This window comes from Neopelma chrysocephalum, unplaced genomic scaffold (assembly GCF_003984885.1).
Source record: "Neopelma chrysocephalum unplaced genomic scaffold, ASM398488v2 Primary Assembly neopelma1_22b, whole genome shotgun sequence".
NCBI lineage: Eukaryota > Metazoa > Chordata > Aves > Passeriformes > Pipridae > Neopelma > Neopelma chrysocephalum.
In genome coordinates this window covers 27,834,901-27,848,846 of record NW_020897690.1, presented here as the reverse complement: position 1 = coordinate 27,848,846, position 13,946 = coordinate 27,834,901, and the positions used below count along the sequence as shown (strand labels likewise).

Here is a 13,946-nt window from a genome sequence, read left to right as displayed (position 1 = left end):
TGTTGTTCAAATTGGTTTCTCATCAAATCTTTAAATTTCATTTCCCCTGCCCCCCAAACCCCAAAAAGAAGCCAGTACAATGAACAAGAAATGTAAGAGAGTGAGTGCACACTTTCAATCCGACCATAACAAATTGCCCATTCACACTGCAGAAGAGATAATCATTCCAGCATGGGTCAATTTGCAAAACAGGGAGGTTTCTAAGTGTAAAACTCTTGGGTGACAAAAATATTATTGCCCACAAGTCCCTCTCTGCTGAGCATTGACCAGATCCATCCAATGCTGAGGCTCCCTTGGCACAACTAGGGGATGACATCATAAGAGACTATGTGGCTGGAGCATGCCAGCAAGTAAATCTTCCCAGGTGGAGGCATTGGTTTCAATTTATGCTTGGAAGTATTTTTAATTAAAAAAAATCAATACCAAAAAGCATTTATTTTAAAGGGTTTAAAAAAATCACAAATCTCAATAGGAGTTTGCCAGATTGACTTTGCTCAGTAACACAGTTAAGATGCACATAGCATTTATTATAAGGCCTTTCTTTTAATTTTTCAAAGCAATGAAAGTAATCACAGAATTAAAACAGTACAGTGATTCTAAAGTTTTTTATGTGTCAAAATCCGGAACAATTTCGTGTTTGCCGTGTTCTTTGTTCTGTTCACCTGAATGCTTAATAATTCTATACATTTGTATCTTTAATAAACACTAAAGTGGTAGATCATAGAAAACTAAAAGCTTATAGAAAGAGTCTCCAAGTATATTTACATAAATAGTGCAGTCTCATAGGAAAGGTCAAAAGCCCATGGGAGTGGAAAGGATTTCTCTATATGCTGGAGTTATGCCTTATTTATCAAATCGACTTTGTGGAAGGAGAAATTTAAAGATAGCAGCTCCTTTTTTTTTTGTTTTGTTTTGTTTTGTTTTCCGTTTTTTTTTTGTTTCTTTGTGTTTTTTTTTCTTTTTGTTTTTTTAGTTTGTTTTTAAAGACAGCAAAAGATACATGCAGAAAAAAAGTCCACAAGGGCAGGTTCTGTAAAAAACTCCTTTGAAATCCAGTAACTCTATGCATGATAGCTTTGTGGCTTTTAAGTGTCACGGGCCTGCATTGCATATGACTAATTACCTCCCCCCACCCTCCCATGCAATTCACTTTCTGTTCTTCTTCCTGAAACTCTCAGTCCTCTGACACTTGTGCTCCCTGTAACCCCAACCATAGTTTTTGGATACCTACCACTGAACTTTATGAACTGTTCAGGAAAGCGTTTAGTATATGACAAACACAGTTTTGGGCTCAAAAGGGTAATATTGCAAACTGATGGGCAGGATTAAGATTGTTTCAGCTGGCTTAAATAAAACTACTGAGGGGAGAGACTGGTATTAAAGCATTGTGTTGGCTGTTGTGGTTTTTGCTTTCTTTCTGGATCAATGCATGAGTCTGTAGACATTAAATATGCTTTTGTTCCTCTTAAAGTACAGAAAGAATCTCTGAGAAAAGAAGTCTTTCTGAAGACTAAACTGAAAACAAAAAAAACCCATTGTGGCTTTGACATTTATTGGAGGAGGCTGCTGTTTCACAGGTCTAAAGGGTTTGGAAAAAAACTGCCTTTCACAGCTCATGTCATAGTTCATATTTATTGGAAGTAGTGTAATGACTGTTAATTTGTCAACTCTCATTTGACAAGGGAGCTCAGACTGCAGAGTTAATTGAAACGCAAATAGGCAGGGGATGGCAGCATCCAATTGGGACAGTGGTTCTTCTGAAAAATTTTAATACTTCTTATAGCCAAAGGAAACATGGAGAGAATTCTAACAGATGGTGGCAAGTAGAGCTAACACAGTGGTGCTTGCAGAAAGTTACTGCTTAGAACCACTGTCAGTAATTTACCCTGCATCAAGATAGTTCTGCTGCAGAAATTTAACACGTTTCTTTCTTTCCTAGAGATCTGCATAGAAATGGCTTGGATTTAATTTGCTTGGTCTGAAAAAGATGATGTCTTTCTTCCTACCCATGCAAATCTCCCTCTGGCTGCAGTAGGAAACCTGAAATTGTTAGAAGTCACTGTGTGGTGTTGGTTCTGCTCAACATGGATAATTCTGGTTCTGAAACATGGGCAGCTTCCAATGTTCATTATTTCCCTTCTTTTTAATCATACTGTACATGTGTAGACACATATATCTAAAGCCATTTCTTTCTGCTCTACTTCTTTATGACTGTTCTGTTTTTTTATGGTACTGCAGATATTCAGTTACTTGGTTTTGTGGGATTTTTGTGACGTCATGTGTCCTGCTACTTCCAAAATTGGATTATTTGAAGGTTGCCTCTCCCATTCACATTTAACAGATAAGAAATACCTGTCCATAGAATGAATTAAGACCAGAAAAATATATCTTTTTCTTAGGAAAAATTTAGAAAATATTGGTGTTGGTACAGGTGAAGTGTTCTTTTTCTACTAGGTACTTTAGCCAGCAATTTTTTTACCAGAAATAACTGAAAAATAGAGACAACTTTTTTTCTCATGGTTAGACACAACTCCATCTACGTCAGGTTTGGGAACACTTCCCAGTCCTGTGATCCTGTTGGTAGAGCCCTGTAGAAACACCCAAATTCCCTTGTGCAGAGCTTTCCGCAAGTGTTTGCCTCATCTTTCTTCCATGCACTTGTCTACACAGAAAGATGTCCTGGCATGACTGTATTGGAGGTGTGGGATACTGTGTCTCCCCATACCAGTGCTGCTGTGGGATATAATTGGGTTTAACCTGAAATAATCAAACAAACAAACACAAAAAAACCCCACCACCTCCCCCCATTTTTCTGAGATAAAGTGACTCTTTTGGGAGTTGGGATGAAATAGCTACAGTAGAAACCTTATTCCAAGTGTAGAGCACTAGCACAGCTGGAATAGTCTCCCAGGTCCCTGTTTCACCCTGACTCCACTGAATTCCTTGGCATCTTTTAATAGGTCTCCTGCTGTTAGCTCAGATGCTTTTCCAAATTAAAAGGCAACTGCATTGCTATCTCTCTACCTGGCTTAGCTAAACTTCCTAATAATATTATTTCTTCTTAAATAGGTGTGGTTGTAAGAAGAGCAGGCTTAAAACAGCCTTGAAACCCACTTCATAGCCCATAGTCCAACACTTGTTTATCTGTAAATGACAACTGTAGCACTGTGTAAAAGCACTGTGTTAAATACTCATTTCTATCATCTAGCACACTGCCATGCAATAAAGTGCAAAGAAATTCTACTGTAAAGTTTTGTATTCACTGCAATATGGCACTTTCAATATTTAATATGCAATACTGATTTTATAAATTGCACTTTGTGGTACTGCCAAGCAAGAAGAAAAGGAAGAACTGAACTCTTCTTGCTGTGCGAGAGATGCTAAATTTGTGTAATTTGCAGGAAAAAAATAGACCTTAAAACCTAGATGCACAAATAATAATCTGGATGCAAGTTTGCCTCAAATTTTCTTAGAAGAATGCATTTGCTATTCAGGCACCATATTTGTGGTGACATAACATAATTTTATACATATAATATATTTACATAACAGGCATGAGTAGCCACTCTCTATTATTTACCATGTCACGCAATGGACAAGAAATAACCAGCTTTGACTTAAAAGGAAAGAAATCAAACCAATCCAAAACTCGCGCTTGGACTGCTACTAACAATCACTAAATCAGACAAAATCACTGTACAAACATAGGAAAGTAGTTACAAGTTATCCTTCTGTCTCCTTATCCCACCCCTAGAAGTGACTAATGCAGGCTGACCCGCAGAGTGGCCCAGCCCCTTCAGGGCACAGGGTCTGTCTTCAGTAAAGTGCCAGTGATTCCCTCTTCCCAGTGAGCTGGGGGTGGCTCACAGGGCTGAATACCTGCGCAGTTTCACAGCCACCTCTGCCATCCCCTCCACACACAATCTGTTTCCTCGGGGCTTAAGGAGAGGAAAGGACAGTTCACTGGCTCGCTCAGTGAGCTCCATCTGAGCTTGAGGTTATTTGCTGGAGGCAACCCCACAGTGAAGGGTGAGAGAGGTGCACGTTTAGGAGCCCCTGGAGGGATAGGCTGGCCCCCTTGACTGTATGAGGGGAGCAGCCAGAAGTGACGGACCTGTGGCAGGTGGTGATGAGCATCTGCTGCTCCTCTGCATATCTGAAATCCAGATGGTCTCTCCTGTCTGTCAGAGCCAGCTTTTGGACAAATTGCTTCCTAGAAGCTCTGATTTCAAGGAAGCCATGAAAGGCTAGGCTTTCAAAGGCTGTTATCATCTTAAATTACTTAGGGGCCCTCAGGAGGACATAATAAGGGTCTAGCTGTGCCATTACCATCATGATGGGTGCAATGGGCTCAGGCCCTCTAAGCGATGGAGTTGGGAACTGTGCTTTGCTGGACTTAAAACATTGTGAGAGGCCTGCCTCAGGGAGGCTGGGGGCTCAGAACCCTTGGAAAATCTGGGCTCCTCAGGTCTGTAAACCCATCCAACCTATCATGTTAGGCATCTGCAAGCCATTAGCTAGTCTGCCCTACACCCATAGGTGTGCAGTTCTCCCCACTGCAAAGGAGTCCCTTCTTGCCCCAGCCAGGCACTGCAGCATGGCTGGCTCATTCTCTTCCATGTGAGCCAGCTTGCAAAACCTGAAATTACATCGTTGTGGTTGTAAAAATCTAATACTTGGGACTCTTACTGCTCTCTTTAACTCACTAGGAGTAATGAATCCCAGAGATTAATTTTTAATCCCTCTTAATTTTCTGTTTATTAACTTTTTTTCTCATTTCTCCTTATTTTTGGAGTAAATTGGAGCTGTTTAGTTTTCAGACTGATTCACTTAAGGTCTGGGGGAGGGGCAATAGATCCATTCCTGTAATTCTGGTATTAAACACTGTTTCAAAATGAAATAAATAAGAATAGTTATCTATGAGGTATATTTAAAAAAAATTAATTCCTTCTTTCCTTGACATAGAGCCATGGGCTGGTTCCCTACTTTGGGACACAGGGTTGCTTTTAGCTCCTGGAAATTGGATATGCCCCACGGCAGCCCCTTAGGATTTTCTCCAGACAGTCTCTCCTAGATGGCTGAATTTGAAGAGCAAGGCCATTACACATTTGAAAAATCAACTGAAATACTGAGTGGTAAGCAAGGTATCACGAAAATAGTTCTGGCCCAAGATTATTGTGTCTCCCCCCACCCCACCCCTGGACAAAAATTACTTAATTTGGCAAAGTAGATAAACATACACACAGAGACTTGTTCTAAGGTGGTAGATAAGGTCACGCAAAAGAAGAAAAAACCCCTCCTGATGGATTCCTGGAAAACTCCAGCACTTGGGGAGACATTCCCAGAAACTGATAAAAGGATTAAAATGAAGAAAGGAGTGATATGGTATGGAGATAACATGGGCTTTTTTCAAGCACATCCTGCCTGCTGGGAACTCAGGAAGTGGACCCTTGGACTTATTTCATCTGTCTATCACCTCAAAATTCGTTTACTGACTATAGACACTCAAACTGCCTAAAGAAAAAAGGTATAAAAAGTGATTGGATGCAAGCAAAAATCGTGGAGAAGTTCCATCAACTCTGTGGAGGTAACCTATGGGCTACCTTTTCTTCCTCCATCTTCTCGGGATGCCTTGGGATGAGCAATTTCTTTATACATATATACTAATTTTACTTTTGCTCCATAGTACTTTAAAACTTTTCTTTATTACTTTGTTGTAAGTTGCTTTTGCTTTATAGTGTGTACTTAAGTTTTTTGCTTTACTTAGTCTCTGTAAGTTGTCTTACTTATTTTTAAGTTGCTTTTGCTTTAGCGTGTGTGTCTATGCTTTGCATTATTATTATTATTACATAGTTTTAAGTGTGGTTTTTTGCAGATAGACCCTATTCCAGACACAGCGAACCCCATAAATTGTCACAAATTTGCATTAATAAACGTGTTATTTCATGAACTGTTAGAGCAAGTCCGTTCTTAGATGCTGACAGTTTTGTCAATGGTGAAATAACTCATAGGAGAAACTTGCTGAAGGGATTTTCTACTGCTATTAAGTGCAGTCCCTATATATAAAAGGTATCAAATGTCCTGTCCGTCTCAGCGAATCTGTTAGCATAAGGTCTCATTAGGTGAGACACTACCAGACTGTTTTGGACATTAAATGGCTTTGATCTCCTGGAGGGGGGACACTGATTGACAAAAAATAAATTAATACAGGTTGGACAGAAGATTCTCCTTTTCTGCCCCTTTTAACATGACAGAAAATGATACCAAGAAAGTGGGGTGTCGTGAATATTCTTCTGCAAAATGCAGATTTACCTCTTCCCAAGTGGAGGAAGAGTGCACTGAAATGTCTAAAAAAGCTAAAGGAGAAGTTCTGAAATGCATGGACCACCTTAAAACTCTGCTTGTGAACTGCAAAGAGAAACAACTGCTAGAAAAACAAACAACCAAATTGGTTGTTGGAGCCGACAGCCTCAAAAGTCAATAACTCATCCAGATATGAGAATCTGGAAAGGAGATATTTGCTATGATAAAACTACAGAAAACTGTAATTCTAATGAAAATGAATGTAGTGTTTTGCACAATGATTCCTGCTCTCCAATAGAGGTGGCAAAAATGCAAGAAAATACAGAGAAACTGGAATTACAATTGGAACAACAAAGTGTGTTTTGTGCATAACAAAAATCTAAAAATTTACCTCCTTCTAAACTGATTGGTGATGTTGAATATGTGGTTTTGAAATCAGAAAATCAAGTATTAAAGTTATCATTAACCCATAAGAGGGGAAACAGGAGAACAACTGAAAACTCCAGTTTCTGAACTTGTTGCTAAAAACAAGTTGTTTAGAACTGAAGCGAACAACCTTAAATTTTCACTTGCTACAGCAGGCTTCGAACAAAAAGAGCTGCAGGTAAAAGAGGTGTTATATGCTAAAAAAGAAAAAAAAACTGCCAGCAAAACTGCTTGCTGTTAAACGCAATCAAACAAAGCTGTGGAATGTGCATACATTAAAGAAAAAAATTCAAAGTGTTAGACTCACTAAAGTTAGTGTTTACCAAGCTACTAAAATCCACCTAAATAAACAGTTGTTTGCTGCTAGCCTTGCAATTAAAAACTCTGCATCTGCAGGGTGAAACAGAATTTTCATAGTTGATATGAACTCAGAAAACCAATTAATATTAACTCTTTATTACAGGCACTTGTGTGCCAACACATTACTACTAGCAGCTACTGTGCTTAATATCGTGAACTTAACAACTAAAATACACCAAGCCTACTTAGGTATTCACGGGGTGGTAACAACTCTCAAAGAAAAAATTTAATCACTCACTCAGGCTTTGTTAATTTTCCTGTCTGTCTGGGAAAAACTTGAAAGAGAAAATTGTGGATTACCTTTTGCTGCAAAAAACTGCATACTAATTTTGTGACTGCTATTAAACTATCAAAATCTGACCTTAAATCAAGAGGGATTGAAATCCAGTCAATACTAAGGCAGTGGGATGCTGAGAAGCTGCATCCACTTTCCAGAGAGCATCCAGCCACTGGAGTAAACTGAATGGAACAAGTGTTACCTACAAAACTGATAAAAGTTAACTCCTGGCTCCAGGGTGAGAGGCAGAAGCCTGCAAAAAAACCTAAAACAAACACAGCTCAAACAGTGACTCTTGTCGAATTTTTACAAGCAGTCTCGGTCCCTCTGATCAAAGATGAGATCCACCCCCAAACTCGGAGACTAAACTGTCAAAACTAAGTGGCAAACACTTTGTGAAGCCAAAGTTGAAATTTTTTTTGAATCTTAAACACCTGTTTCTAACCAACCTCACTAGTTCAAGAGTGAACCAAGCATATTTCTTTTCTTTCCTTCTGTTTCACAGGAATACGCATAAAAAGAAGAAAGCGTACTTCAGCAAAAATACGTGATCTTACACTTCCTCCTGTTTTTCTTACCTAGCTGTTTTATTGCAAAGAATTAAATATCAGTGCTTGACTTTTAACCACTGTGTTAAACAACCTGACTTATTAAGTGATAACCTGTAAGAGAAACCTCTTTGGGACTTGTGTGTTTTTGGGGTTTTTTTTCTCTTTCTCTAGGAATGCAACACACACACACACACTGACAACTGAGTGAAAAGACTGCCAGCAAATTTCTCTTAAATTTTTTTCACTTTTGTAATATACACAGAAACTAAGTCTACACTTGATGAATTACTCCTTCGGTTGTTTTTTTTTTTTAATGATTAATTTATAGCAGGCCGAATTTTCACCTCATCTTTTTATAGGAACAAGCTACGACTGAATCAGAACTGCCTAAGACCAATGAAACTTTTAATAATTACTTAGATTATTTGTTTATTAATTCTTGTAATTTGTTTGTGTTTTCATCAAGAATCATTTGTTGAAAGACCAACTATTAACCAAGTTATATAAAAGAAATCATTTTATGTATTGTTAGTTTAAATTTTAATAAGTTCACTTTGTCTTTTCTTTTCCCTTTACTAAATAAGAGAATAGGGTGGAAAATACTTTTACCTTATGAATATATAACTTTATTTCAATTAAATAAAAAATTTAAAAATTCAACCAATTCAACTTGGAAGTAGATACCAGGATTTACGCATGTCTGAAATTATATAAATACGTATTAACCTTTCCAAGTCTTCCTCAGGAGACTCTGGATTTATTAAAATGATTGAACTAATTTTTTCTTCCTGTCTAAAAGGAAAGACAACTATAGAATGCAAACAAGACCAGCAAATAAAATAAAATAATAAAAAAAACCTATAACCATTTTTTAAGAAATACTTATATTCTCCTAAGTACTTTTTACTTTACCTTACTTCCCTTATCTATGCTAATCAATCATTGTTAAAAGAATGTGATAAGAGCAATTTATGCACTGAAGAAAAAAAAAGGGGAAAAACAATTTTACTTTAATGCAACCTATGCTTTCATCTTGTTTATGACAGAAACAAGGTATAAAATTATAATTTAATTTTATAAAATTTATGTGTGATGGGGTGATCATAAAAAAAAATGTGCACTTCTAAGTATACTTATGCTTAAACTAGTTTTTGTAAACAGAAATGGACCATCACAAAGAAGAATGGAAATCAACACTTTCTATCTCGAAAAGGAATTAACAAAAACATCATCTCAATAGGATACTAAATTAAAAATAATGCTCTAAATACATGACAACAATGTTACATCTTGTTGTAAACTATACTAAAAAAGAAAAAATAGATATGCCTGCTTTTTTAAGTATGAATACTAACATAACTTTAAAATATACCTTTAAACAGACCCCAACTCTCAAGTGAGCTTGGGCCTTCAATTCTCAAATGAGTCAAGCTGTTGATACAAAATAGTATTTCCACAATTACACCATCTCTAACAACCTTATATGTGGAATGCAATTAATATCCTGAGAACAGGATTGAAAGTTCTAATAACGTGACCTCTCAAATATTAATATATTAATAAACTGGTTACGGTTACCACTGACCTAAGTAAATCAAAACAACCATCTACAACTTTTCCCTTTTAACTTTGGGAACTAATCAATGGCCTTTAACAAATCTGTTATCACAATGAGAGGGAACTGATTAAAAAAAAAAGAAAAAAAAGATCATCAGTCAATCACAGATGCATTTAGCATCATCCAAACCAATGTCTCTTTCACTCTAAGACGTAGCCAGACACACTGATGGATACAATCAATAACAACTACTATTAAAAAAGAAAGGTGAAGGAAAAACACCTTACCTATTAAAATTCAAAACATGATTTGGAATAATACAATTAATTTAAAAATATATATATTAAAAAAAAATTAAATCCTGGTGGTATCTAGTCAATTTTACCTATGATCCCACCAGCAATACAATTACAGCTTTTCTGCTGACAATACCTTAAAACTAAATCACCACAGAACTATGCTCTACCCTCTAAAGCACAGAATACGAATATGAAAATATGAAAATTCTTCTTTTTTGCCCCTTTTAATGTGACACTTGTGATTAAAATTTTACCTTTTGGTGAAGTCTTTAACAAACTTGGCTGTGTAGTTTATTTTAAAAAATGAGCTATAGTTATAAACCCTACTTTTTCAGGCCACTGGAATCACAATTAATTCTCACTTATTTGTGCATTCAGGGCTTGAATCTGGAAGGAAAAAAAAAAAAGAAAACAACCCAAAACCATGACAATTTACTTCCTTCAGCAGAATGCCAACATTTTCCATTTCTAAAGCATTTTCCAAATTACTTACATAGTTCTTGCAAAATCCTGATGAGGTAGGCATTACTTCCCCATTTTACAGATAGCAAAAGTGGGCAGAGAGTCAAGTCAGGAATCCACCCTGGACATCCAGGTAGAGAAGGTGAGGACAGAAAAAGCACTATTTCCTCCTCTGCAATTGCTCTGTTTGCCCCAGTGGGTGGCAGTCACCTTGAGGCCACTCCTCCCCACCTGCACAAGAGAACAGGCAGAAGTAGCTGGATATGAACATCCTGACTCCCTCCTCCCCAGTGCAGTGGCCATCACTGAACTGATGTGCAGGTGGAGGCCGACTGAAGAAGTGCAAACAAAAGCACAGTTATGATCTGTTCCTTTGTCCAAGTCATGACCTAATCTGTGGTTGGATTTGATGACTTTCCATGTATCGCAAAGCAGGTCTGGGTTAGAACTGGGAAATCATCTAAGAATTAGATATTGGGGCTACTGACCACACACACGTGCACGCACACACATCTCTCCAGCAATGCTAGGTCAGAAGAATATATACAGAGAAGTCAATGAACTATATATATGTGTGTGTTAGTATGATTCAGTGCATTGGGGGCAGTGGCAAGTTCTAGAGAAACACTTAGGTTTAAATGACCATTAAGCCTTTCTACCATCTCCATGAGTAAAATGCGTGTTTGATGCTTTTTCTCAGCTTACTCTTACTTGTATAATAAACCTTCGTTCCATCACCACTACTTTTAACTATAATACATAGGGTAAACTGGGGTACCTCATTACACTGGGATGTGCAATACACAATTGACAGAGCAATTGTCTGAGCTGAATAGTCTGAATACAAGTAAAAAGAGCAAGTGAGCTTAAACAGTAATATATTCCAATTTACAATAAAAGCAGAACAAGTAAAAATATTGCTCCCCATCTGATCCTTTCTTTCCCCTCCACTGCTGCTGTGCCTGTAAGACTAGCCTGCTAAACTGGATGCACTAAAAAATAAGGATTTTGCCTCTTGGAAGCTCAAAAAATGATACTAGAAAAAGTTTTCTGATGGCTAACCCACACAGACTGCTGTCATTAGACAATTCAAACGGGTAGAATAGAGAACCCTTTCCACACAGCTGTGGAGAAATAGAAAGAAATAGCCACTTCACATATCCCAACGCTGTTTCTGAAAATGAGGACAGGAAACAAAAAGAAAGAAAAAAAAAGGCAACATATTAAGAGTCTTTGTCACTGTCCATTGAACCATACATATCTGCCAGCTTTTTAAACCGAGGTCCCCAGTCACTGAGGTAATCGTAGTCCTGATCTCCGTCTGTAGTCACCGACTCCAAGGAACTGAGGGACTCAGCCACAGAACCATTACCTTCATATGCGTAGGTTGCTAACGAGTCATATGGGGGGGCTGTTGGATCTGTATCATTTTCCTTTAACCTTTGGTTAATGAAATCTCTGACATCCGTGTTATCCCGCGCTATTGCAGTCCGCCGTGGTATAAAAAGTGTTTCGGGCACAATGTCTCTGCGCAATTTATTATCATCTATGGCTTCGGGATTTCTCAGTGTGCCAATATCAAATGCCTGGGTGTCTTCCTCTCCACCACCTTCATCATTATAACTGACAATGTTGTCTCTGATGTCTTCTTTGGAAATAATCAAAGGCTCTTTTTTTCTCTGCCGTCTCAGTGCTGCAAACAGCACCACTGTAACTAGAAACAAAAACAACAGTGAAAGAAGGTTAATCCCCAACTCCATTAAAGCCCAGAAGAAATGCTGCACCTCAGGTCGAATTTGAAGTTTTAGAAAATGTTTTGCAAAACTGAAAATGTGCGTGCCAGGTTTTCAGGCTGTGCTTGCTCTGCCTGTGAGTTCCTTGGGAGATGAAACGGCATGGATGTGCACTAGAAGAAAGGCGATGTCAAGCTTGTAAGAAGCCAAGTGGAGTGTCATTTTGTCAAGAGGCCCTTTGTTACCCACAGTCACAATAGTAATTTTGACGTCTTGAGAACAGAACTAGTTTCATGACAGTTGGGATGGAAGAAACACTTTCTTCAAAATAAGTAACGTCAGATGTTATTTACCTTGAACCTCTGGGACAATATGTGACTTCTGCTATGGACAAGGCTGGAATCTACTGAGCTTAGCAAAGCTGAATTACAAGATAAGTAAATCTATCCTCCTCTGGAAAAAAAAGCCTGGAATATGGAGTGGATTTTTAGCCAGCATAAAGACTGAGTTTTATTAACTTCCATGGAATGTTTTTACAATGTACATCACCTTAAAAAAGAACATGGCTTAAATCTTAGACTGATGATATATGATAAAGTTATTTTTTAATCTGCCAAAAGCAGATTTCTGAAACATATTTTATGTCCTTCATTTTAAAATGTGCGTGTATGCATTCATATATTTTTCATTTATCTGGAGGGAAAGAACTCTTTCAATGACCCTGGTTCAAATGTCAATATTTTTGCTCAATAATGATTCTCAGAACTGTTGGAGAAGTGGACACAGAGGATGGAAAGGAATATTGTAAACACTTTCCTACTTTATTAGATGGAGTATACATTAAGGCAAATGGCTGAACATTGACAAATGAACAGCAGCAAGGAGCAGGGATGTATTTCTACTATCAACATTGCTTTGGTAGTTTGAGATCTGCATTGCCCAGTATTTCACCTCTGCCGTGCAAACTCCAAGGGAAGACACATCTTGCTGTCTTTATAGTTCTTTCACAGCAAAGGAAAGCAGAAATGCCTAAACTCATTGATATGAGATGATAAGGTGGATCACAGTTATCTTTCATGTCAGCTGTATTTCTAAAATGTATGTGAGTCAAAGCACAGTAACTGTTAAAGACTTTTTTTTCAGTCCCTTCCTCATTTGTAACCTTCTAAAGGGCAGTGGCAAGGACTCAGGGTGTCCCCAAACCAAAATTTTAGCCCATTGAAACTTGTCATTCTTAGCTTTCTTCGACAGACAAAAAGCTGGTTTGTTGGGTTTTTTTGGGGGGGATTGGGTGAGGTGGTGTTTGTTTCATTGGTTTGGGGGGATTTTTGTGGGGGTTTTGTTTGTTTGTTTTTATATTATGAGCTCCCCTGCGGGATTGCTTAGAGCAAGAATACTATCTGTAGGTGTGCCCAAGCATGTTGTACAAGATGTGTTTTTTCTCTCCATTGACTATGGAAGGATACCAAGATGACAGGATAAAGTAGGAAAATGCTGTGCCTTGTCGTGTGAATACTGGGAATAAGGAAGGACATCTGTCAATATAAGTTGAAAGGAAATAAGTGAGGTGGTGAAACTGAAGGAATTAGGAGAGATGGTTCAGATGGTGGCAATTCAGGCTTTCAGCCTAATGATGAGAATTCACTTGTGTTGTCACAGAAGGGTCCTAATCTGAGTGATGCCTCTTTGTGCTGCTGTGCAAAAATGCAGTAAGAGATAATTCTCTTCCTCGAGAGCATAAAGCTGTGACACTCCGTGGGAGGACTGGGGAAAGGTGTATGTGACAGAACAGAGATAGCTAGAGAAAATTTTGGAGAACTTGAAAAAAGTGTCAATTTTGAATGGGCTTCTGGAATAGCGACTGGTAAAATGGTCTGAGAAAGCGCAGGAATGACAGATTTTACATCAAAGGGTTGCTGAAGTAGCTTATTACAAAAAAAGTGTTACACAGAACATGCAAGGATGAGACTTTGACAG

At 38.0% G+C, this 13,946-nt stretch overlaps 1 protein-coding gene across 2 annotated transcripts in view; it reads right to left on the bottom strand.

The window, feature by feature from the left end:
* Positions 1–5,773: 5,773 nt before the first annotated feature.
* LOC113966918 (cadherin-6) overlaps positions 5,774–13,946 on the bottom strand; it is a 103,501-nt gene continuing 95,328 nt past the window's right edge. For both annotated transcript variants that reach the window (XM_027682039.1, XM_027682050.1), the window contains exon 12: positions 5,774–11,950. In XM_027682039.1, coding sequence (XP_027537840.1) covers positions 11,460–11,950 — 491 coding nt within the window. In that variant the 3' untranslated portion in view covers positions 5,774–11,459. The remainder of the gene's footprint in view (positions 11,951–13,946) is intronic.